General features: G+C 41.0%; 1 protein-coding gene across 11 annotated transcripts in view; it reads left to right on the top strand.

The window, feature by feature from the left end:
- The window catches only part of UBE3D (ubiquitin protein ligase E3D), a 166566-nt gene that overhangs the window by 8191 nt on the left and 131267 nt on the right, over nucleotides 1-27108 (top strand). For all 11 annotated transcript variants that reach the window (XM_086316960.1, XM_086316959.1, XM_086316955.1 and 8 more), the window contains exons 2-5: nucleotides 2316-2512; nucleotides 6425-6515; nucleotides 18181-18412; nucleotides 24194-24263. In XM_086316960.1, the coding sequence (XP_086173086.1) occupies nucleotides 2341-2512; nucleotides 6425-6515; nucleotides 18181-18412; nucleotides 24194-24263 (565 nt within the window). In that variant the 5' untranslated portion in view covers nucleotides 2316-2340. The remainder of the gene's footprint in view (nucleotides 1-2315; nucleotides 2513-6424; nucleotides 6516-18180; nucleotides 18413-24193; nucleotides 24264-27108) is intronic.

The raw sequence follows: 27108 nt of genomic DNA, 5'->3' as shown, positions 1-27108 counted from the left end.
TTCCAATTGCCAACTGCACGGTTCAGCTTGAAAGTCACTGAAGTAACCAACTGGACAAATTGTGTCTGTAGAGCCGTGGTTGGCAAACATGGCCCATGAGCCAGATCTAATCTGTGGCCTGCTTTGGAACAGCCTGTGAGCTAAGAATGGATTTTATATTTTTTAAAGGGTTGTTAAGAAAAAGAAAGAGTAGACTGTGCCTTGGAGACCATATATGATCTATAAAACCTGAATATTCACCATCTGGCCTTTAATATAGAAAGTTTTCTGACATCTGCTTTAGAGGATTATTTCTTCAACATCATTTCTGAAGACTAGACTTTTGACTAAGTTTGATATTGTCTTCTCTGGAAAAGACTCAGTTGTTTTTTTTTGTTTGTTTTGTTTTTTGTTTCTTAAATAATTTCTTGTTTAATTTCTTTTTAAAATTTCTTGACCTTGCCAAGCACGGTGCGGGATCTGACTAGGGAACAGACCCTCGGCCGTGGCAGCAAAAGCTCAGAGTCCTAACCATTGGACTGCCAGGAAATTCCCAAGACTCTAGTTCTTGATTCTGTATTGCCAATTAAGTGCAGGTCCACATGCTTCAAAAAGGAACTAGCCATAAAATAATCTTACACCTTCCTAAGGCAAAATAGGAAGCCTGGCCAAGATTCACACATGAACACAGGGTGTGACCTCTCTACCTGGATGACGTTCAGGCAGGTGGCCCACCTTCTGCACTCCAGTGACACTGAGCAGATGGGCTGCTGCTGTGCTTTGCTGCTCTGGTCCAATGCTAAGCATGTTCCAGCTTCACAGGGGGATCATTTCTAGATGTCTTTATCCCCTTGTATACTTTTGGTGCTTGGTAGACAGCAGCTGTGTTTTACTCTGTTACTACATCAAGTGATCTGTGTTTGTAGTGGGTTGGATCCTTTCTTGCCTGGTATTCGTACATCACTAGATTGTTCTCTTCATTCTTTTTTTATTCTTAAAATTGACAGTTTTTTTTTTTTCTCCTGTGCCTTTTGTTTTACGTACTCCTGGCCTCCTTATCGGAGAAGGCAATGGCACCCCACTCCAGTACTCTTGCCTGGAAAATCCCATGGCTGGAGAGCCTGGTAGGCTGCAGTCCATGGGATCGCTAAGAGTCGGACACGACTAAGTGACTTCATTTTCACTTTTCACTTTCATGCATTGGAGAAGGAAATGGCAACCCACTCCAGTATTCTTGCCTGGAGAATCCCAGGGACGGGGGAGCCTGGTGGGCTGTCGTCTATGGGGTCACACAGAGTCGGACACGACTGAAGCGAATTAGCAGCAGCAGCAGCAGCAGGCCTCCTTATCAAAATCCTGTATATCAAATACCAATGCTTTACCCTAATTTACTATAAATAACATAAAATATCATTGAAATGCTGGTCTCAGAAACAATATGTCACTGACTCATCCGTTCATTATTCACATAACATTTATTTAGTGCTTAGGCCTGGGAGAGTCCCTGCCCTTCTCCACTGCTTCCATAGTCCCCTATGTTTATCATGAGTAAGTACAGCGTCATTTTAATGCTGTCTTGATCATTTTTTTTTGCCTTTTTTTGCCTATTTTTCTTGCCTGTCCCCTACTTGGGGTGGGGGCAACGTACAGAGAAAATGCCCTGTTAGTCGTTGTCCTATTCCCAGTACCTAGCACATTGTAGAACCCAAAAAAGGGGTGTTGAGTGAGTGAATAAATGTCCAAACCACGCTAGGGTCAAGGGAAACAAAGGTGAATAAGCCACTGTCTTAGGCAACCTTGTTGAATTTTCTGGCTAGAAGTACTCTGATGAACTAGGGAGTGATGTCCGACCGACCAGCATTCCGCTGTGCTGGTTCACAGAAGCTGAAGACAGAAAGAGTGGTGAGACAGGAGAGGGGGTGTCCGGAAAGGAAGTGGCCTGCTGTGCAACAGAATGGCTGGAGGCGGCGAGGGGGCGGTGTTCAGGCTTCAGTACAGGGAGGAAGCCCAGGGTTAGAGGAGAGATTGGCACTCAGGATCATTAGCAAGGGAAAAAAGTGCATGCTTTAAATGCATGGTTAACATTAAAAAAAGAAAAGAATGAAAAATGTGTCTGTGAACTTTAATGTTACATTGACAGAAGAAAGTACTCTGACCTCATTTAATAGATCCGTTTCTTTTATGACAGGTTCACTGCTGTTTTTTTATCCTGGGACAGTGACTAGACTCAGGGCCCTGATTGAAGAACAGAGGGCTCCTTGGCCATTTTAGTTTCTTTCATCGTCTGGTTTTCATCCATGTGAAATCATCTCTCGCCTGTTATTTCTAATTCCCAGGGATTCCAAGGAAGGAGGTCTGCCCATGGCTGTTTCGGTATCGCCGTCCTCGCTCCGGATGCAGAGCCCCGGCGGCTGCACGGAGCTCCGGCTGCCGGCAGGGGTCAGGCTCGCGCCGTCCACCTGCCGCGGGCTGCAGCACGTGCCCGGGGACGGGCTGCACCTGCGGCTACACGCGCGGGCCGAGAGCCGCCCCGGTGAGTAGCGCTGGCCTTTCTGTCTCTGCATTTGCTTTTTCATTATAAATCAAAGGTGATTTTTTTTTTTGGGGGGGGGGGAGTTGAACTTTTCCCAAGTGAAGGGATCAGGCTCATCACCTGCAGGAAAGAGCTGAGAGTCCAAAAGATCTAAGTTTTTTTTTTTTTTGCCAACTCTGCTCATTATTAACTGCATGCAGTTGAACAGGTCACTTTGTTTCTTTCAGCCTTTTTTAAGAGTCTTTTTTTTTTTTCTTTTTCCTATGAGACTGTGTTTTTTAAAAGCAATTTCAGGTTCACAGCACAATGAAGCAAAAGGTACAGAGGTTTTCCTGTGTCCTCCCTGCTTTGTTTCTTTAACTGTAAAATAACCTGGCTCACAGAGTTGATAGGAAGATGAAATCAGAGGGCGAGTGTGCCAGACCTGGTTGATTTTAAAGCCTTGTATGAAGGTATTCATTCATCCAGCAAATATGAACTTTTGATCTAGGTGCTGGGGTATGCAAGTAGATAAGCTAGAAGATCTCTGCCCTCATAGGGCTTACATTCTAATGGTGGAAACAAATATTGAACACACAAGTTACTTGGATACAGACTTAGGAGGAGGAGTGCCGTAGGAGGAGTAAAACAGAATAACAGTGTAGGGCATGACTAGGGGCAGATGAGAGTCAGGGAAGGTCACTCTGGGAGAGTGATATCTGACCAGAGAATGCAATGATGGGAAGAATCCCATACACGTAGAGACATTTCCAACTAGAGAGAGTAGGACATTGGGTTGGCCAAAGAGTTCTTTTGGATTTTTCCAGAAGATGTTAGGGGAAAACCCAAGCAAGGGTTTTGGCCAGCCCAGTAGAAAGATTCCGAATTGAAGTTTGATGCATATTGTTGTTATGCCTGTTAGATTTCCAGTATTCTGTTATTGGCGTATGGATTCAGTAAGACCATAGAATCGTTTCTGAAAATAATTTAATGACCTTTTTGGTACATTTCCTCTCTTGCCATTTGAGTACTGTGCTTCAGAGGGTTGAAAATGCTGTAAAAAGGGGAAGCGGAGGCTGTAATAAATGGCTGTGATGCTCATTCTCTGAGAAGGATTAAAGTTCTTAACAGCTGCATTTGGGATTTCTCTGTTGCCACGTGGATATGAAGCCTTTCATCTGAGCTGCAAGGAGCCCTGAGGCAGAGTCAGCAAGATGGTAACCAAGAGCTCTTGGGGAGATGTCAGGCATTCCTGGAGCCTCTGTCCTGGCGTTTGAAAAGAAAGAGAAGTAGAGGGAGTTTCACTTTTTTTTTTTTTGCTAGAGAGTGATTTTTGCTCAAGTCCTGGATGAGTGAAAAATCAGTCTGAGTTGAGCAGGGTTGGTTATAGGAAAGAAATGTCCTAGAGCTGAAGTGGCATAGGATAAATCTAAGAATGACTGTTGGAATAACCGTGGAAGGAGGGATGGGCCTTTGAGATGGGACACAGACTAACAGATGCTCTGAGAGTACCTGATGATGGGCAGGGGGAGGGTGGTTTCAGGAAAGAGGCCTTGGGAATCAGACTCCTGTGACGTCCTTGCCTTTCTTTAGCGATGATGAACAGTAACCACTGCAGGAATCAGGGGTCACATCTGGAAACTGGGGACAAGCAGGCGTGAAAGCCACAGTGGAGTGTTTTCAAATCTGCTGCTGGTTTTCTGGGACCATGATTTTAGGTCCCATACCGAGGAGGCATGGAAACCTTCCAGAGACAGAAGTAGTTTGTTGCCTATGCATATTCTGTAACAGTTATTAGACAAACAGCAAAACTTGAACTATTTTTTTTTTAATTTAAATAAGCAAACATTATTGTTTGGTTTTAACTGTCAGACGCAGTAAATTGACTGCTGTGTGTTGGTTTGCATATTGTTTGGATCTCCAGTTTCTCTACATTTTTAACATATATTTTGCTTAACCATCTGAAAAGGGAAAACATTCAAAGTCCTGTTCTGCAGTGCATTAAGGGGTATGCAAAATAGATTCCTCAGTGCTTAATTGCTTTAGTGCTTTCCACATAATAGGTGGTGAATAAACTTTGATGCTGGGAGGGATTGGGGGCAGGAGAAGGGGACGACAGAGGATAAGACGGCTGGATGGCATCACCGACTCGATGGACGTGAATTTGAGAGAACTCCGGGAGTTGGTGATGGACAGGGAGGCCTGGCGTGCTGCGATTCATGGGGTCGCAAAGAGTCGGACACGACTGAGCGACTGAACTGAACTGAACTGAACTGAAACCATTGCTCAATGAATAAATATCAGATAGGTACAAAATATCAGATAGGTGCATACTATTGTAAACGTAAATCAAAATCTGTGGTAGGAAGCAAACAGTTTTAGCATTCAATCTTATGTTTCGAAATTTTTGCAAAGTAAACTTTTCGACTATAAGAATACTCTTTTAAGGACTACAGTAGACATACTGTTACACGGTTCTGAACACATAGGTCAGACGTGACCCTTGATCCAGAACTGGCTGCAGTAAAATTTGATGGAGCATCAGCATTGGATTCATCCCCAGGCAGCAGTACTTCCCAGGATGCCCCTGTATCAGAAGGTTCTGACTTGATCCTGAGCCTGCATCCCGCTGGGCGAGCAGCAGAGGGCAGTGTGTCGTTGAAAATTTGTTTATCCATCCTGAAAGGAAAATCTGGGGTGTCTTATTTTCTGCTCAGAGTTAAAGAATACTGTTGGGTTCACCTTAGTGCTACAGGGCAGTCTTAGAAATTAAACAGAAGAATTTTTAACTCTCAAGGCTTAAACTTTCTAGCATGGATGTTTTTTAAAAGATCTTAAGATACAAAGTAACAACAAAATTCAAATGGCTTGATTCTAATGGATATAACCTCATTTCTTCAGACTTTTTCTTTTAATCTAATTTTTTTTAAGTTATTTTTTATTTTATTGATTCTTGGCTGCACAGAGCCTTCGTTGCTGCATGCGGACTTTCTCTAGTCGCAGTGAGCTGGGTCTACTCTCTGTGTGTGGGCGTCTCACTGCGGTGTTGCAGAGCACGGGATCTAGGCACATGAGCACAGTTGCCCCGTGGCATGTGGAATCTTCCCAGATCAGGGATTGAACCTGTGTCCTCTGCGTTGGCAGGGGGATTCTTAACCATTGGACTACCAGGGACGCCTCAGACTTTTTTAACAGATATTTTTGTGGATTGGGTTTTTTGTTCTTTGGGGTTTTTTGGAAATGAAAGTTTCCTTTCTTTGTGAATGAAATAATAGAAACTAAGGGAACATTCTGTCTTACATTGCTCTTTCATATACTATGGGAAATAATTTGTTTTCCCACAGCTTTAATCAGAAATTGAGTTTTGCTCTTGTAAGATGAAACTGTTCTTAGGAGCTATTTCATTCCCAGAGACCTGCCCAATAAAGACCAATTTCAAGATTGATATTGTTTGTACAGACTGATACGATCCAGACCGGACATCAGCTTTGTTTAAATCGAATTAAATTTAAGAACTCTGTTTACCAGCAGTCTCAGTGATGAAAAACTGTCCCTAAGTCTAGCAGAAGAAAGCTAAGGAAGGAGAAGCTGTGTGTAGTTAGCTCGATGTGGAAGAAATAGCTCCTTCTCTCTCACCTTTAGTATTGGTATTTCTAGAATGAGGGAGATAACTCAGTGCTATGTTACATACATAATTTTTAGGGCAATACCTAGCTGTGAAACATGTAGCAGAATCTGGTGTTTTTGTTAAAAACATTCCCAATATTTGCTTGGCGTTGAGTCATCAGATAATACTAATTAAGTGTGTACTTCTGGGTAGATCATAAACAGTGTTTATTGGTGATAATTTATTGCAGCTATTAAACTCTTTAAGTATGTCAATATATTTATCCCAAACCTCTTAAGACATGCTGTTCCCTTGATTTCCTCTAGAACTGATTTCAGTGTTTAATCAAAGCTCACAAGACCAAGAATGTTGCACGTTTTATTGCCAGTCCTGTGGTGAAGTCATCATAAGAGACAGGTAAGGAGCACGTTTAGCACTGACTTATTCTGCGCCTGGCAGTGGCTGTTCTCTTTTCCCATCAGAATTTTTGAAGGAACTGCCAAGAGGGCAGTCTGTAGCCTTCAGATGAGAGCCAGCTCAATGTCACTTTTTGAACCAGAGCAGCCCCCAGACTCCAGCAATCACGGGGCAGCTAGGTCTCCTCCAGCTGACAAAGGGGGACAGCAGGCTGCTGGCTTTGAGGGAGGGAGGCTTGTCTTGGGTGCAGAAGCCGGTGCAGACCAGCCCCGCTCCTCTGAAATCAGACACGACAGCTATCACACGTTGTAGGCGTCATCCTGGTGAATGAGCTTTTCCACATGAAGTGCGTTTTCTAAATAACAGAAGCTTTTGCAGCACGATTTTTTTTTTTTACTTGAGCTATTTTTATTAGTGCCTCTCTAAAATCTGTTTCCTATTTCCCTGCTTATTAAAACAGCGTATAGAGCACAAATTAACCTTTTCTTGCTGCTTAGGTTAATCTTGTAGCCTGTTCTCGTGGTGTGCAATGATTTCCCCATTGTGATGGGGAGGGCCCTTTGCTGTACTCTTTGCATTCCCACGTTGTCTCTTTTATTTTTCCATCTTCTCCTCCTTCTGTCAGCCTCCTTATTGCCTGGGCATGAACCGTTCTCCCTGAATTTTCTATTCACTCATAGGCTAGAAAGACGGAGCAACCCTTATTACTGTTAACAGTACTATAAAGGAAAAGTTCAGAGCTCTTTGTTAGTGTTTCCTTAGAAATTTAGATGGGAGTGGACGCCTGTCCATACCTGAGACCCGCTCCGGCGTTCGGGGTCTTGGTGGAGGGAAGACACCAGTCCTCTCTATCCCTGTGTGCTGGGAGGTGGCCAGTCACTGGGACTGATACTCCTTTGTTCTCCATACCCCTCCACTTCTTCCACCTCTTAGTCAAGGCCACGGTCCTCTCACCAAAGAGCACCTCCCAAAGGCAGCTGGGTTCCCCATTCAGAGCCTCCCCAAGCCTCCCATTTCTTCCAGGATAGATTCCGCTAGCCCTCAGCATACCACACGGGGTGCTGGAGGAGCTGAACTCTGTTTACTACCGCACCCTCCTGTTTCAGTCTCCTTCCCCCAGCCCCTTCCTCCCTCACCCGCAAAACCACACACCGTTATTTACACACGTTCTGTGCACAGCTCTGGTGATGGGCTTGCAGTCCCACAGTCTTTTCACGGGCAGCCCCACTGCAGTCCTTAGTGAAACGTACCTCCTCTCTGAGAACATGCCCATCTCCCTCTGATTAGCTTCTCTCTAGAGTCAGCATATTCATTAGACTGAATATTCATTGGAAGGACTGATGCTGAAGCTGAAACTCCAATACTTTGGCCACCTGATGCGAAGAACTGACTCTTTTGAAAAGACCCTGAAGCTGGGAAAGATTGAAGGCGGGAGGAGAAGGGGACGACAGAGGATGAGATGGTTGGATGGCATCACTGACTCAATGGACAGTCTTACTCACATATCTCCCCACTCCTATTGAGAGTGCAGTGTGGTGTAACAGAGACCAGGAAGCCAGACCATCTGGGTTTGTGCCCACCATTTACTAGCTGTGACCCTGGGAAAGTTACTTGACCACTCTGTGCATTCATATTTTCTTTTTTGGTATTATTATTACAAAAATCTAGATAACAATATAAGCTACCTCCTTAGGGTTTTGGGGAGGCTCGAGTGAGTTTAACTGGGAAGCTTTCAGGATGTGACAGCTACTGCTGTGATTCTTACCCTCACCACCGTCTTCATCGTCATCACCAGCGGCAGCAGGCTCAGTGCGTTCTCTGTAAATTCTTACCGGTTTGAATGAGATAAATGTTAGGGTGCTTATCCTGGCCTTCCATCAGTCTGTCTCACTTGCTCTCTGATTCCTGGGTAGATAAGATCGCGGAAGGTCATGCTCGTGTAAGTGCGGGGTCCTGAGCAGAGCACAGTCCGAGTGGTGATCGTGGGGAAGCCACGGCGTTGCTCTGAGTCTGCAGAGGAGGGAGACGTCCTCGCTCAGATTTTCCAAAGCTGAGGTGGCTGCAGAGCGTGCTGTCGGGGACAGGCCAGCTTGACCCAGGAAGGTTCAGAGGATTCCAGGTTGCCCTGGTATTTAGTTGGGAAAGTTTTCCTCCTCTCCGTCTTTTTCAGGCTTCGGTTTAACTGTCACTCACAGTCTCTGACACTTGCGTGCCTCTGCAACAGTGAGAGACCTGGGAGTTACAGAGGAGCTTCCCTGGTGGCTTAGAGGGTAAAGCATCTGCTTGCAATACGGGAGACCTGGGTTTGATCCCTGGATCGGGAAGATCCCCTAGAGAAGGAAATGGCAACCCACTCCGGTATTCTTGCCTGGAAAATCCCATTGACAGAGAAGCCTGGTAAGCTGTAGTCTGTGGGATCTCAAAGAGTCGGACACGACTGAGCAACTTCAAAAAAGTTCACCAGAGGATTAGAGTTTCCTGGTGTGCCTGTCTTAAAGAACTAAGTTTGTTCTTTGTCAGCTGATACTGCATCTTCTGCCTTGTGTCAGTCCCGTTTATGACCTTGAGACCGTGGAACTGGGAACAAGGGCTGAGAGGCTGACGCTGATGGACCATACTCACTGTCCCAATCCTGACCTTTGGAAGCTGTGGACTGAGAAGCAGAGGGGAGAACGGGACCTGGGTTTGAACTCCAGCTCTACCCTCAGAGGCTGGGGAACCTTGTCCACATCACCTCACCTCAACCGTGTAGTTGTAAGATGGCCTATTTTCCTAACTTGTGAAGAGCGTTTAGAAAGTAAAAGTGAAGTCGCTCAGTCATGTCTGACTCTGTGACCCCATGGACTGTAGCCTGTCAGGCTCCTCCGTCCATGGGATTTTCCAGACAAGAGTGCTGGAGTGGATTGCCATTTCCTTCTCCAGGGATCTTCCTGACCCAGGAATCGAACCCGGGTCTCCTGCATTGCAGGCAGATGCTTTACCGTCTGAGCCACCAGGGAAGCCCTTGTGAAGAGCGTTTAAGGCTATAACATAAATTGGAGTGAATACTTGGCAAGCTCTTTTTAATTGTCTTTACAGACTTGTTCTACCCCCTTTTCCGTAATTGGCCTTATCAGCAAACCAGCACATTAACCCAGTACAGTGTTTCAAACCTTTTTGATTCAGGACTCCAAATTTTTTAGGCATGCCAGGGAAATGACCCCCTCTTTCCCCTTTTGTTTCTGAGAAGATCCACAATGGATGTGACTCGCCCTTGCTTAACAGAAAGGCTTCCCTGGACGCCTTCGTGTGTCACAACTGTGGGTCTGACACGTGGAGGCCTCTTGGGTAATGTGGAGAGATCCTTAGTGGGCAACTGAAAGCTTTGCTTCCATCTCAGTCGTAGGCAGCCGGCCCTTTGATGGAAAACCACGCTTCCTCCTTGTCTGCACAAGGACGTCAGGCCGACCGATTGCATTAAGCCCCGTGGTCTTCTCATTTCTCCCTCAGTTACCTGTTCTGTGCAAGTGGAAAGGACAGCTGTGCTTATTAAGTAGAAAGTGAAGCCGAAGGTATTTCAAAGCAGGCTTGTAATCACAATCAACTCATTGTTGGCATCCTTTTCAGAAAGGCATCTTGGAATATGGTGGTTTATCTTGGCAAGAGCTCTCGTGTTGGGAGAAATGGAGCCAAGTTAAATATCTGCTTGCTGGCTAATCTTTCTATCTGAGAACAAGTCACTTTGATTCTCAGTTTCCTCATCTGAAACATTGGGAGGTTCAGTTAGATAGACAGGGGACAGTCCTGCCAGCATGAAAATTCTGTGATTAGTGAACCTCAAAAAATTGCACCTTGGCTTCTGTGAATTATGACTATTTGGCTAGTACAAAACTCATGCTTGTTCTTTTTTTTAATGTAAAAGATTCTCATCAAGCAAATTATAGGTGCAGAAGACTGTTTAACCTATTAAGACTCATTAATGGCTTTTAATACTTACTAGCACCAGGGTGCACAAAATCTGCTAATCACAGCCATCTTTTTTTCTTCATTCAGAATCACACATTCCTAGCTGTTTGTTTTGGTTATTTACAAACAAAGAATGTCTTGTTTCTTTACAGTGAAATTCTCCAATTTGTATTCTTATCAGTTCAGCAGAGTTGTTTTGTAAAAATGATCCGAACATACACAATTTTTGATTATGCTCTTGTTGAGAGTGAAAGTCCCTAATACCAGGCAAGAACAATAATAAAATTTACTTCATTGTGATTAGTCTCAGAACCAGCTAAATGATCATTGTGTTTGGAATTTGGTGTGTCTTTTAGAAATAAATGCATGTCAGACTTGAGTTATATCGGTTGGCTAAGCAGATGACTTTGAAACTTAAGCCTGCTTTTCAGTCATTTTTGAGGTCTCCTGAGGTCTCTGGAAAGGCCCTCCCTGTTCTATCTGCACCACCGGAGCTGGGTGGCAGCCCAGCAGCTCTGAGGGCATTGAAACTCTAGCAGGTAACAAGCAGAATAGACTTACTGCCACATAAGAGATGTCAGAATATGCACCTAGTTGATTGGTCACCTTGACAGACAAGCTATTATTGCAGTCTGAAAATAACTACTCCTATGAATAGTCACAATTCTATGAAGGAGAACAAAGAAGTGAAAAGAGAGTACAGGCACACACTGAATTGGTTCAGTTCAGTTCAGTTGTTCAGTCGTGTCCAACTCTTTGTGACCCCATGGACTGCAGCATGCCAGGCTTCCCTGTCCATCACCAACTCCTGGAGCTTACTCAATTCATGTCCATCCAGTCGGTGATGCCATCCAACCATCTCATCTTCTGTCCTTCTCTTCTCCTCCTGCCTTAATCTTTCCCAGCATCAGAGTCTTTTCCAGAGGCAGTTCTTTGCATCAGATGGCCGAAGTATTGGAGTTTCAGCTTCAGCATCAATCCTTCCAATGAATATTCAGGATTGATAATACATTAAATATGTACATAATGATAATAAAATGCAAAGCTAGTTTCGTAGTATTTGTAGGCCATCAGTTAAATAATGCCAGCTAAATTTATCTAAATTCCAGCAGCTATGTTTTGAGCTTTAGATACTTGATGGCTTCTTTAAAATTTTTATCGTCCACTTGGTTCTAATCCAATGTGAAAGGTCTGTATTATTACCATTGTTATTATCAGTGATTAATGGTCACTTTTAAAGCTAAGGCATTTCATTTTCTTCTTTATGTTTAAGTTTTAAATAAGCACCATCAGTTAGTAACATTTATTAAAATTGTGCATTTTAAGTTCTTTTCCCCAAAAGCTTTATGCTTAAGATGCATTAAAAATAACTAGCACATTTATTTTTATTTTTAATTGGAGGAAAATTGCTTTATAATGTTTCATTGATTTCTATCATACAACATTGTGAATGAGCCATAAGTATACATATGTCCCCTCCCTCTTGAACCTTCCTCCCACAGCTTACTGCCCCCCATCCCACCCCTCTAGGTCATCACAGAGCACTGGGTTGATCTTCCCATGTTATACAGTAACTTCCCACTAGCTATCTGTTTTATATATGGTAATGTATATATTTCAATATAACTAGCACATTTTAGGAGAAGGCAATGGCACCCCACTCCAGTACTCTTGCCTGGAGAATCCCAGGGACGGGGGAGCCTGATAGGCTGCCGTCTATGGGGTCACACAGAGTCGGACACGACTGAAGCAACTTCACTTTCAATTTTCACTTTCATGCATTGGAGAAGGAAATGGCAACCCACTCCAGTATTCTTGCCTGGAGAATCCCAGGGACGGGGGAACCTGGTGGGCTGCCGTCTATGGGGTCACACACAGTCGGACACGACTGAAGTGACTTAGCAGCAGCAGCAGCACATTTTAATTACTTATAATAATGTGTTGCTGTTCATCCTAGAATCTTAAACTGAGAGAAAGTTTAAGAAATTATTTCACTCTTTTTCTGAGCTTCAGCAGATTTTTACCTAAAAACTACCTTGAAAAAAATACGATATCTATTTTCTTCAGAAAGTTCTCTTGGGAAGTAAATCCTATCAAAGTCTTAGGGTTTTCGGTAGATATACTTTCAGGAGAGCTGTGATTTAAATACATCTTTTGTTCTTAAAGGATTTATGTTTTTTCCAAACATCAGAAAATTTCCTTCTGCTGTAAAAACACTTTTGTCTTTGCCATGACTTGTGAATTGGGTGTTTTCTTGCTCGATGTCTTACATAGGTAGCTATGGGATTACGTAGAACTTTTATTCACTGTGATTCCAGGTCAAGTTTGAAATATCACGTTTTGGGTGAATGTGTGTGAAGTCCCCCAGATCTCTGTAAATCTCGGTGCAGTTTCATTTCTGATGGCGTATGAGGTCTTGACATCGCTGCCTTGAGCACTGCACTGAGAATCTTGTTTATTGGCACTATGTGCAGAATGGCTGGGGACAGAGAATCTTAGCGAGCTTGTCCAGATCTAGAAGCCTGTCCAGGCCCCCCTGTTATTCTAAGCGGGCACCTTTGTTTGTCTTCCTCCTCTTTGTTAAAATCTGACCTGTAGGGTGGGATGATTTGGGAGAATGGCATTGAAACAGGTATAATATCATATATGAAACAAATCGCCAGTCCAGGTTCGATGCAGGATACAGGATGCTTGGGGCTGGTGCATTGGGATGACCCAGAGGGATGGTATGGGGAGGGAGGTGGGAGGGGGGTTCAGGATGGGGAACATGTGTACACCTGTGGCGGATTCATATTGATGTATGGCAAAACCAATACAATATTGTAAAGTAATTAGCCTCCAATTAAAATAAATAAATTTATATATATAAAAAAATCTGACCTGTCACTTCCCCACCTTCAATTCTGTGATGCTCCCCAACTGTCTGGAGAACCAGGTCCGCAGCCCTTAGACTGTTGTGTCACACCCCATGTGGTCTGTACCATCCCACCTTCCCTGTCGCCTTTACTGACACGTGTGACCAGGAGAGGGAGTATATTCCAAGGGAAAGAGTTTGGTACCTGGAAAAAAGTGGAAGTGTTAGTCACAGTCATGTCCAACTCTGCAACCCCATGGACTGTAGCCCGCCAGGCTCCTCTGTCCTAGGGATTGGTGCCTGGAAGACCTGGGCTAAGATCCGGCCTTCATTTATCATCTTTGACTCTGTGAACTTGTACAGATTAGTTAACATGTCTGAGCCTCCCTTTCCTTCTTTATAACAAGAAAATGGAGATTCTCATCTCACGAAATTGTAATGGGCATCACATGCAATGAAGTGTGAGTAGTGCCTACCTGAGGTTTTCCTAAGTTCAGCTGACCTTGTGGACTCACAGCACTACCCGGCCAGACCGTGTTTCTTGCCTGCAGACAGGGCAGTTGTCTGCAGCAGTTCAAGCAAATGGCAAGTCACGTACCCTCTGGGGACCCTTGTCTCCCCATATGACACGGTTCCAGGTATGAAGTATAAGATTTATATCAGCAGGTGCAGGGGCTATCCTGAGAAGAAGCCTCATACCCTAGGCAGGGATCTCAGGATTCAATGGGATCTTATGACAATTCTTTTCCATTGTTTTTAATTTTTAAAATTTATTTATTTTTATTTGGCTGCGCTGGGTCTTAGTTGTGGCATGCAGGATCTAGTTTCCTGACCAGAAATTGAACCTGGACTCCCTGCATTGGGAACACAGAGTCTTAGCCACTGAACTCCCAGGGAAGTCGCACCTTATGACAGTTCTTCGGCATATTTTCTAGGGTTCCCTACAAAGGCCTGCATTCAGAGAAGTCCAAAGCATGACATCCTCATTGGATATTTACAGATCATTCAGACTTGCTCCTGGTCCAGATGCAATATGCCAATCAATGATCATTTTTATTACAGTTGGTCTTGACTAGCAATATACTCAATGCCTACCATCTACCTGGTTTCCATGGTAGCAGGTCTAGGTGGTTAAACTAAAGGTCACATCCTCAAGCAAGGAAAAGGTTTGGTAATGCTCTCAATTTGAGTATGCTGCAGTAACTGCCTCACATGTTACAGTTATCAACGTATGCTATTAATATGTTTGCACCAACCTCATAGTTCATTCCTTTGACAAGTGAGAGCTTACACGGTGAGTCAGCCACTGTGGCTGGTGCTAGGACTACAGTGGCAAGTTAAGCATATATGGCACCTCTGTTCATATCGTTTCCTATGCTTGTTATGTGCTTGCTTAGTTCCTTTCATTGTCTAGAGAACTCCTATTCATCCTTCAAAGGTCAGCTCACATTTTACTTCTTCTCTGAAGCCTGTGTATACTCAACTCCCCTAACACTTGGTACGTATTTCCCTGAGTTTGTTGATTGGTTTTGCAAATGCACAGATCCCCTAAGGTAATATACACATTTTATGTGCAGGTGGGAATGTACATTTGAAGAAAGAGGTGAAAAAGGGGATCTGAGCCATCCCGTACCTTTCCCCCCTCAACTCCTGAGAATTTAGAACTAGGACTCTGTTATGAGCACCTGTTATATTCTGGTTCTGTTATTCCTTTCTAGATATATATTTGCTACTGGAATGTGAATACCTTGACAATGGGGCTATATGTATTGCCGCTGATATTTTGTGTCAGCAGAATACCTGACTCCTAGTAGGCTTTTAGAAAGTATATGTTGAAAGAATTGCTTCTTAATCTCCTTAACAGACTCAGCACTTTAAATGATGCTAGTGCTGAAGTATTGCTTAATTTGAAAGGGAATGTTCTTGCTCCTTTTAAACTAAAATCGGCCTTTCTTGTTCCTACTTCTGTCTTCTGGAATTATAAATTAAATGTCTGCCCTCCTCCATGATATGATTGCCCTTTTATGAGACTCAGAATTGATTGGGAAAATCAAAGAAAAAGAATTCACACAAGGGAATCATTTAAAAATGATGCATTTGCATCTTAAATATTTTCATTTAACACATGCAAATGTACTTTAACTTAACTAGTCTTTTATTATGAAACTAATATCATTATGTTGAATGTGAGTCTGCTGCTGTGGACTCTTTTAGCTTTTTTCACTTATGCTATCCTAAATTCATTATCCAGAGTTTCCAGTTTAGGTTCTTTAAAGTCGAATGAGAAGTTAAACACTGAAGCAGTCTGATTGCAGAATTCTAGGTTTTTACTCTCCCTCACCTCAGTTTTTTAGAGTTGTGTTTCCCACATTTCACCAGTGATGTTTTTTAATAACTGACTTTCCTTTACTCTGAAATGTGTAGTTTTTAGAGAAATAGCAACTCATATTCCCTTGGTGTATGTGTTTGATTAAATTATATAAGTAAAATAACGTGTATAAGTGGCATAAACAGGTCTGTGATCAAATACAGTTGATCCTTAGCGGATAAATGGTCCAGCTGATTGGAGCTGAAGTGAACAAGTATTCAGGGTGCTTTAAGCTTTCACAGTATTCAGAAGCATTAGGAAGACCAGGAGCATGTTTGTTTTCTCTTTTTTTCAGGATAAGTTATTTTGAAATGTCCTCATCATCTTGCCACATTTCTTCTCCCCTTAGACTCTTCCCAATTTAGATTAGAATAGAGGTAAACCAGGCAAAAGTCTCAGATGTCTATATTTGTACAAGAAAAATATAAAACAAAAATAGTAGCAAATATAAGGGGCTTCTTAATTGTAAGGATGTTCTAAGTGTAAAAATAATGCCGGAGTGGAGCTTTGTTTCTCTCCCCTTGCGTGGGGCCTAGACTTCATGACTCACTTCCAAACAACAGAGTGTGCAAAGGCAGTAGTAGGAGCTTTTCTAGTGGAGGAGCATAGCAGATGCCACCTTAACCCAGTGATGGAGGTTGGCATCCCCAGGGATAAGTCGTATTGACAAAGGGTCCCCTCTGGTGTGCTGTGATAAGAAGAGTGCTTTACCTCAGGGGCAGACTTCCCCCAAACCCGTAGCCCCAGTCTGATCTCGAGAAAATATCAGACAAACTCAAATGAGGGGTATTCTGTAAAATACACAACCGGTATTGGTGCTAGTGGTGAAGAACCCACCGGCCAGTGCAGATAGAGGTAAGAGACACAGGTTCGATCTCTGGATTGGGAAGATTCCCTGGAGGAGGGCACGGCAACCCACTCCAGTGTTTTTGCCTGGAGAATCCCATGGACAGAGGAGCCTGGCAGCCTATAGTCCATAGGGTTGCACAGAGTTGGACATGACCAAAGTGACCTAGCAGGCATTACTCTTCAGAAATCTCAAGGTCCTGAAAATCAAGGAAGGACTGCCCCAGAGCAGAGGAGATGAGAGCAACATGATGTTTCAATACAATGTGTTGGAGACTTCCCTGGCAGTCCAGTGGTTAAAACTTTGCCTTCCAGTGCAGGGGCCACAGGTTTGATCCCTGGCCGGGGAACTAAGATCCCATGTGTCGTGTGGTGTGGTCGAAAATTTTTTTAAAATTTTGTTTAAATAAATAAAAATAAACACAATGTGTTGTCATGAATCAGATTCTGAAACAGAAAAAGGGGACATTAGTAGAAAACCTGGGGAAATCCAGATAAAAATAGTAGTTTTGGCAAATCTTCCCTAGTTAAATAAGCTGTTAACATTAGGGAAAGCTGGATGAGGTATATATGAGAACTGTGTGCACTATCTTTGTAACTTTTTTGTAAATGTAAAATTATGCTAAAATAGAAAGTTTATTAAAAAGTAGTAATGAGAGAAATCACAGAAGAAAGGGTTGGGTGACTTGAAATTTAAGGCATGGTGACGAAATGAAAGTCAACATCCCTGAAACAATATTTGTCACAGATTTTAGACCAAGGACTTATATTCTTAATGCAGAATATACTTGTACAGCTTAATAAGAACATAGTAATACCTCACCGGAAAACAGCCATTGATCATAATTTACAGAAAAGATACAGTGGTGAATAAATATAAAAGCTGGTTCAATCTCACCAGTAATTAAAGAATTGCCAATTATAGCAGTTTTGAAAATATTTTTATTTTCACCCATTACATAGAAAAATGATAATATTCAGTTCTGGAAAAGGTAAGTGGAAGAATTATAGATTGGAATAGGCTTTCTGGAGAGCACTTTGTCCATAGGGGAATTGGATTTAAAAATATGTGTATCATTTGTGCTTATACTCTCCCACTTAAAAGATTTCTTTCCCAAGAAAATAGTCAGATGTGTATACAGATTTTCTAAAAAGACTGTTCATCATAATAATTGTTATGTTGTTAATAATGCAACACTCAAAACCCAAATATCTAACAGTGAGGGAATGACCTAAAAAGTTTTGGCATACCTGTGGAATAGAATAGAGTCATTAAGTAGTCTGATATAGTTTAAAAAAAAAAAAAGCAGCAATGCAAGCAGGATACAGTTTGTGTATTTCCTTTGCTCTCAGACGGTGTGCATATGTGTACAGCTGTCTCTCTTGAAAGGCTGGCAAGGAGATAAACAATCATGTAAAAAAGCAGTTACCTGTCCTTGAGTGGTAAGGAAAAGATGGATTTTATTTGCTTTATACCTCTCTGTATTTTCACAATTGTCTATATTGAGTATATATTACTGTTGTCATCAAGGGGAAAAATAACACTGCAAGCAATACGGTTAATGAGTTTCTTTCATCTTTTATGCTGATTTAATTTTGAGATCACAGTTCCGTTTTGTTCTGTAAACCATGATCTTTCCTCTTTCCGCTAGGATGCTCCTGAGAGTGCTCCCCCTGCCAGGCGATAACTGGGGCGCTCTGGTTGACGAGTGGTGTTGTCATCCTGACCCCTTTGCTAATAAGCCACTTCATCCACGAGAGAATGACTGTTTCACCGGAGACTGTTTCTACCTGGTGAATTTAAAGAGTGATTTGTGGCAGCCAAGACCTGAAGGAGCTCCAGTGGAGACACACCATCTTTCTTCTGAGAACCATCTAAAATTGGTAAAATATCTTTTAAAATAAATGCTTATTTAGAGGTGGGTTTAGAAACTGGTTTCTCCAGTCTTTTCTTCATTCAGGGCATGTGAAACAGGCAGTCCTAAAGGCCAAAATCTTTGATTTTTCAACTGCTTCTATCAAGCCCTGCTCTTTTGATATATAGAAAGGGCTTGTACAGGCCTTAAACCAAAATAGTCACAGGGGCTGGAGGAAGAAGGGAAAGAGGCTTCTTTGTGCGTAGATTTGGGAATGTTAGTGTTTTACAAACCAAAGTGCCCTATTTCCTTGCTTTTAGGACAGTATTCCATAATCCATGTGCATTTTATCCTCAGAGTCTGATTTAAATGGAAATTGTTCTTTGGTTGTAGGATATCTACTGTCCTGTGAGGTCCAGGTATTTCCCTGTGTCTTTCTGTAGTCTAGACTTCTGCGGGTGTCGTACGAGCGAATGCCATCAAGCAACAGAGGAAGTGCAGGAGTGTGGAAAGTAAGCTCAGGCCATAGGCTCCATGTTGATGCCTGACAAGTGAGATCAGGTGCTCCTGCTCTCAAAGTTGCTGGAGGGAGAAGGCTGTTTCCTCTCACTGCAGAGAGCAAGTGGTTTACCTTATTTTAAAAGAAAATCAATGGCATTGACTCGGCCCTTGTGAGAAATCATTCCCCGGATGGCAGGTCAATACAGATGTGATTTAAAACGTTAAGAAAATCATTGCCAGAGAACCTTCCTTTTAACATCTGATTATTGGTGGGAACCAAGGCATTGTGTGTTAAATTTCATTTAGAGCTCCTGTAAATTTTATAGTAAGAACTAGACCACTCTAGGATATATGCAGCAGTCCAGAAGATCTTAGTTTGTCAGCTAGTTTATAGAACTGTTTCATAATTCAAGAAGGCAATGGCACCCCACTCCAGTACTGTTGCCTGGAAAATCCCATGGACGGAGGAGCCTGGTAGGCTGCAGTCCATGGGGTCGGTAAGAGTCGGACACGACTGAGCGACTCCACTTTCACTTTTCACTTTCATGCATTGGAGAAGGACATGGCAACCCACTCCAGTGTTCTTGCCTGGAGAATCCCATGGACAGAGAAGCCTGGTAGGCTGCAGTCCATGGGGTCGCACAGAGTCGGACACGACTGAAGTGACTTAGCAGCAGTAGCAGCAGCATAATTCGAGGGAGATTAAGCAAGTTTGACAAATGTTGAGGTTATCAGTTTAAATTATGTAAGTGTCTCAACTTTCACCATAAAGACAAGTCCCTTTAACTTTAGGTTCCATTTAAAATCATAATACTTGACTCTCTCTCCCCTCTCTCACCCCAACTCTCTGTAAGTATCTTAAGCTTTCATAAAGTCATAACCATTTGTATTTCCTTTGATCTCCACTGGTTTTTGGGCTTCCCTGGTGGCTCAGAGGTTAAAGCATCTGCATCCAATGTGGGAGACCTGGGTTCGATCCCTGGGTTGGGAAGATCCCCTGGAGAAGGAAATGGTAACCCACTCCAGTATTCTTGCCTGGAAAATCCCGTGGATGGAGAAGCCTGGTAGAAGCCTGGTAGGCTACAGTCCACGGGGTCGCAGAGAGTCGGACACGACTGAGCGACTTCACCTTCACCACTGCTTTTCAGTGTATGTATGTGTGTCTATTATACAATATATATTAGATGAAGTATATGTATTCTAATATATGCATATATTAGAATACATATATATATATTAGAATACCTCCATAATTATAGTGCTTTAGCCATCTATAGTTTTCAAAGATACATGGTAAGCACTTAATGTAAATCTGTTATATTTAATATGGTTGCAGTAAAATTATATTTTAATCTAAATATACAAATGCTTTACTCTTTTACGTATATTAACTTTCATTTTTATGATTAACTATACATTTTAAAAATATTTGGAAGATGTGAGTAGAAGAGAAATGGGGAAAGATTAAATAAACAAAACCATGAGTTTCCCTTTTTAGATGAACTCTGTATTCTATATGAAAACAAGCTCCTCACATTTGCATCTTTATCAGTTATGATGCCACTTACAAGAATTTCTCTTAATTGTGAACAGCCATCCTATGAGTTGTGTCATAGTCACATATTGTGTTTTTTAAGTAACAAGGAGATGATGGGAAATTACTGTCATGACAAGTTACTGTTGACAAGATTGTTTTCAAGTTAGCTTGGACGGAAGTTTCACTTTAATTGCATATTGCAGCAGTTGAAAGAATATGCCTGTGACCAAAATAGTAACATAAATTTGGAGGGACTTCTTACACAGTGCTCTCATGGCTCCTGTGGGAACAAGGCTTCTCTGTGCTGTTGAAAACCTATTTCTCATATCACCCCGTCTAGCCATCTAGCAGGGTTTTGAAATGTCACATGGTGACACAGCATCCTAATGGTATCTCTTGGGAAACATTTTTTTGGTGAGACAGTATCAAGGGTCCTTAGAATGGAAGCCACACAAAGGAAAGTAAAAATGAGGACAGAAGGCTAATCCACCTCTCGTAGCAGCAGTGCCATCGTGCAGATATATTGATTTAATTAGTCCACAACAATGTCTGTCTTTGATGTTTGCTCTGTAGAGTTCCTACACTGCTAGGCTGCTGTTCTGCACAACTTGCTTGATTATTTCCATGAAGCATAGGTCAAGAAAAATGCACTGCAAAGCAGAGTTTCTCTTTCACAAAATTGAAAGCGTTATAATATGTTAATTTCAAAGATCAAGACTAGTTGAGCTTATCAGACATGAATGATGCGTTCTGTGTGTTATCTGAGTATTTGATAGAAGTAATTTTTTTATCTCTACTTGTAGGAGATTATAAAAACGTATTTTATGAGGAGCCCACGTGGAACAGGAACTATTATTTTTAAAATAAATGCTACTGGGACTGGGAACAAGTGAACCTTTATTTTAAAAAAATGTATTTTAACTGTGGGAAAAAATTTTAAGAGATAACTCACCTCAGCATTAGGAATGTATATTTTAATTCTGTTTAAGGCATCCTCGACAATGAATTACTCAAAGCATATCTCTTGAATTACAAAATTCATAAATGACCAAAAAAAGAGCGTAAACAAATGTAAAGTTCAACTCTTATTCCTTTCCTTCAATACCCCTGTGTGTGTAGCATTTTTTTGTGTGCCTCTGTGAATATGGCAGTATACCTTTTCTTTTCAAAAGATATCTACTGAAGATTTCCCTATTCTTAGATCTATTATCTCTTGTGATATTTTTTATGCCTGCCAATGAAATGAAAATTTTGCATCTGATAAGCAGATTGATAAAGGTGGCATCTCAACTTTCGGTAAGATTCATAATATTGTTCTAGACTTAGAAAGTAGCCACACATATGACTTCATCCTATATTTTAAAGAACAAATGAAATTGAACATTGCTATTTTTGCCAGTAAGTATGACTAACAGTTTTACCTTTTTTTTTTTTTTTCTTTTTTGGTTGTTTGTTTTGTTAAGTTCAGGGATTTCTTTTTTCTTAAAATAATGTGTTGAACTTTGTAAACATTTGCAAATGTAAAAAAACAGAATTATGAACTTCCATCAGTCATCTTGATTCATACAGTATGCTTCATCTACCCCTTTTATTTTTAGTTTTTTGCTCAAGTGCTTTAAAACAAATTCTAAACATTATGTCAATTCACTCCTATATAGATTATTCTTTTTTTGATGACCACAGTGTCATTTTCACACCAGACAAAATAAACAGTTATTACTCAGTGACACAATAGCAGGCCTTTAGCATCTGATGGGCATACAATCCTATCACTTCATGGCAAATAAAAGGGGAAGAAGTGGAAACAGTGACAGATTTTATTTTCTTGGGCTCCAAGATCACTGAGGACAGTGAGTGCAACCGTGAAATTAAAAAACACTTGCTCCTTGAAAGGAAAGCTATGACAAACCTATACAGTGCATTAAAAAGCAGAGACATCACTTTGCTGACAAAGGTCCATATAGTCAAAGCTTGGTTTTTCCAGTAGTCATGTATGGATGTGAGAGTTAGATCATAAAGAGGGCTGAGCACCAAAGAATTGATGTTTTCGAATTGTGGTGCTGGAGAAGACTCTTGAGAGTCCGTTGGACAGCACAGAGATCAAACTAGTCAATCCTAAAGAGAATCAACCCTGAATATTTATTGGAAGGACTGTTGCTGAAGCTGAAGGTCCAATATTTTGGTCACCTGATGTGAAGAGCCAACTGATTAGAAAAGGCCCTGATGCTGGGGAAGATTGAAGGCAAGAGGAGAAGGGGACAGCAGAGGATAAGATGGTTAGGTAGCATAATCAACTCAATGAACACGAACCTGAGCAAACTCGGGGAGATAGTGAAGGACAGGGAAGCCTGGCATGTTGCAGTCTTTGGGGTTGCAGAGTCGGACACAACTTAGCAGCTGAACAACAACAACCAGAATTCCCTGGTGGTCCAGTGGTTAAGAGTCCACCTGGCAATGCAGGGGACAAGGGTTCAGTCCCTGGTCTAGGAAGATTTCAGAAGCTGTGAGGCGACTAAGCCTGTGCACCTAGAGCCTGTGCTCTACCAAGAGAAGCCACCACAGTGAGAAGCCCTCACACCTCAGGAAGAGAAAGCCCATGCGTAGCAATGAAGATTCAGCACAGCCAAAATAAATAAATGAAAATTTAAAACAAACTGTAAAAAAAGCAGTACCTCATGCATTCAATTGTGTGAATTTTGATTCAAAAAACCTGACACTAGATGATATTTCTAACAGAATTGGTAAAATCTGTATAATGGAGGACAAAGGAGCCTGGCGTGGTGCCATCCATGGGGTGGCAAAGAATCAGACATGACTCAGCAACTGAGCAACAATACCTTTTGACCACCTTCACCCATTTTTGCCCATCCCTGCAACCTCTAATAACCACAGATCTGTTCTCTGTGTTTAAAAGTTTAGTCTTTTGTTTTCTTAATAATTAGAAAGAATTATTCTAATAATTCTAGAATTATTCTAGAAAAACTGCCTGCTGTTTTAATCTGTATCCCTATTGATAAAGTTGGATTTTTTAAGTTTAACAATGTTCCAGGAATTTGTTCTAGAACACTGTCTCTGTCTTTTCAGGTATAGTACATATATTAAATGGAAAAATAGAATTATATGAGTGGGTTAAGTATTTTTAATTTCTCATGGTGGTTATGAATTATAGATTACTTTTACATAAGTTGCCCTGGACTGGGAGTCAGAATAATATGAGTTCAAGTTCTCATTCTTCTGTTTTCTAAACATATGAGTTGGGGCAAGTCACCTACCTTTCTACCTTTGTTGCCTGCCTATTTTATTCTAAATCCCCTGGAGGAGGGCACGACAACCCACTCCAGTTTTCTTGCCTGGAGAATCCCTTGAACAGAGGAGCCTGGCAGGCTGGCAGGCTGTAGTTCACAGGGTCGCAAAGAGTCAGACACAACTGAAGTGACTTAGAACGCACCCATACGCATTCTAATCAAGAATATTGAGGTGCTTTTTAGAATTTTTAAGATGCTTCTTGTTCAAATTACTTGGCACATGTAGATTATAAGGAAGTGATTTGGTTTGGAATAATTGTTCTGTTCATTATTTTGTCTCTAGACTTGAAAAAGAAAGATCTCTGTGCATGTGGTTTATGCATACAAGCTAAGTGTATTCCCAGTATTTAGTAGATGGCAAAATAAAATGTAAAGTTCAATGTATACTCGAGAGATCATGTTAAAATTATATATTCCTTTTAAGAAAAGCTGAATGACATTTAAATGACATTTTTCTATTCTACAGAAACCAAAGGCAAATACCAAAGTAATTTGTAAGCGTTGCAAGGTAATGTTGGGAGAGACTGTGTCATCAGGTAAGAATTTCATAATACAAAAAAGCCCAAATGACTGCCTTCTTGTTATGTATAAAAAAAAAAACAAAACAGGGGATTTTATGGGACATATATATGAAAGAGATGACTAATACATGTTATAGAATTGAGAATTGATGCTTTTAAAAATAGAAATCAACTAATATATCATCCAATATGCCAAGAAGTTTGTGTATTTTGACCTTGATAAGTACATCGTAATGAGTCTTAAGTATTCAGAATTTGGGTCGTTTCAATATTGTATATCTTCTTTTAGATAAAAAGTAGTGTAAAGTTTGTTTCTCAAAGAAGGTGGAAGCTTTTTTTTAAAATACAACTCCTCAGTCAGAGGAATTGGTTACCAGGGATAATGGAGGAGATGCTTTTCTTGGTTGTTGTCTGCCTTAGGGCTGTGTTTTGAGGCTTGGGAATGGGGAGGGGGTGGGGGGGTACACAGAAGTTGTTGAAATGGAAGAAAACACATTCTGAGTTGTATACTCTGTTCCTTGTTCTTTTTCCCAGTAGTGTTAATTATATTTTGTGTAAAATCTGTGTTATGCCACTATAAAGTTTAATAATGAAAATCCTGATAATTAAAATTCATCACTCTTTATAGATGTGGTTTAAAAATGTCTAGAGAGCTCCAGCACATGTTAGCTTCATGGGTGAAGAATAATTGTTTTTAATATAATTAATTAGAAGATGTGATTTAAGTGAAACTGCTATCCTCAAGGGAAAGCAGATGGTGGCATTTTTTGTTTGTTTTTTAAGATCATCAGAATCTCATAAGTAGTCACTTGCTCAGAGTGAACAGAAAAGGAATCATGAGTAGCAGTATAGCGTGCCACCCTCAATGTCATTTTTGGAGAATGAAAGCAAGTCCCTTAGCAACAGTTTAGAAAATCTTAAGGCTTCCAGCTAAATAAGGTGAATTGACTTTTTTCATGCTTTTCTCTCCTCCCTGAAGCCCAGTTAAAAAGTCAGTTAAGGAATTAAAAAAAAAAAAAAGGACATCCATGGAGGCAAAAGAGAAGTGGAGAGGAGACAACAGTGATGTGAACCGGAGGTATAAGCAGACGTCTTTGGAAGCTGTGAAGCTGAGAGCGGGGTGGGAACACACTTGGCTGTGTGGAGGAGGCTGCAGCCATGGTGTCTGCACGAGGGAGCCAGAACTCAGCTGTGGAATCCCAGAAATGGACAGAATTGAGAGATAGCAGTTATCACGGACAAGGGGCTGAAAGCAGGAAGTTTTAATTCAAAGTTTGTATAGGAGCCGTTAGATTCCTGAGACTCTTTCTCTCTTTGCAACTTGCTTGTACATTAACGGTAGGAGATTGGAGCAGCCTTTCTTGGAATAATGGAAGTGGACTAACCAGAGAAAAGGTCTGCAGACACCGATTCTTAGGGATCATTCAGCAACAACAACAAAAATGAGCTTATATTCAGCCATTCTACTGTCAACAGGCCTTATAACCACCCAAGAGCTTTCTCTTAGCATTTTATTACTTTACATTTAAATATGAACAGATTGCTGAGAATCAATAAATGTTAAAGACAGTCCAAAGCAAATAAATAATCAAGTGCACAGGGCAGGGGCATTGAAAAGAAACAAATTATGTATAAAACAGAAAAAAAAAAAAATCTCTTAAAAAACCATAATAAATGTCCTTGGAGAAATGAAATAATACTGCCTCTACAATTCAGAGAATGTCACATTAAAGATGTAATAGCTTTAAAAAAAAACTAAGCAAAAGAAGATAAAATTAAGGAATTATTTCAGAAATCAGGATCAAAAGACAGAGATTGAAAATTGGAAAGGAAATTAAAAAGAAAAAAGATCATGTAAGTTTCCTAAGGATAGGAATATTGTCTATCTCATTTATCACAATGAGTTTAGCCCTTAGAACAATATTTGACATCTAGTGGGTACCCAGTAAATATTTGTTGAATGAGTGAATGAAATGAGCCTTTTAGGACATCCAGCACCTAGCTGAAAATTCTAGAAAGAGAATAGAAACAACAAGGTGTGGGAAATCCATCATAACAAATAAAATATAAATAATATATTTATAATATATTATATATCTATATAATATTATATATATATAAAAAATAACAAAAATCCATCAAGAACAAAAATACTAAAAACACACTAAAAAGATATTTCCTAGAACGAGGACTTATGGGCCCCAGCTGAAAACTGAAAGTATACATTAACTGTCTTAAACAATTAATGAAGGATGATGAGGAAGCTGCTTAAAGCCACATCACAGAGTAATCTCTGAACACCAAGGACAAAGCTTCTAGAGAGCAAAAAGCAGGTAATGTACAAAGGATTAGGAATTAGAATGGCACTGAACTTCTTAACAGCAGCATTGAAAGCTAGAAGATGATGAAAAATGCCCTCATAATTTAGAAGGAAAAAGATTTTCAACCCAAAATTCAGCAGATAGTCAAGCGTGAAGATTATAAATACATTTTTGGAGCTATAGGGCCTCAAAACATGGACCTCAAAGTTATATTTTCCTTAGGGAATCTACCATAGGGTTATGCATCAGCAAAAGTAGGAACTGAACCTCAAAAGAAAAAATGTGGGATTTGGGGAGCAGATTATTCAACACAGGAGAATGAGTTAAGGAATCCCACTGGGAGGGGTGTACAGCAGGCCCAGAGAATAACAGTCTGGATTGAAGCAAGCACAGAGAAGATTGTAAAAGAAAGATTTTTTTCAGTTATACACCGAAACTGATAGTCATTGAATTGTTTGACCACATATAACAAATAATCTGGAGATAAGCCATTTTGTCATATGGGCAAAATTAGCTAAACGTGTTTGGAAAACAAAACA

This window comes from Bos grunniens, chromosome 9 (genome assembly GCF_055505025.1).
Source record: "Bos grunniens cultivar Pamir isolate PY7600 chromosome 9, Bosgru_T2T1.0, whole genome shotgun sequence".
Lineage (NCBI taxonomy): Eukaryota > Metazoa > Chordata > Mammalia > Artiodactyla > Bovidae > Bos > Bos grunniens.
Note: the sequence above shows the minus strand (reverse complement) of the source record. Positions and strands in the feature narration are given on the sequence as shown.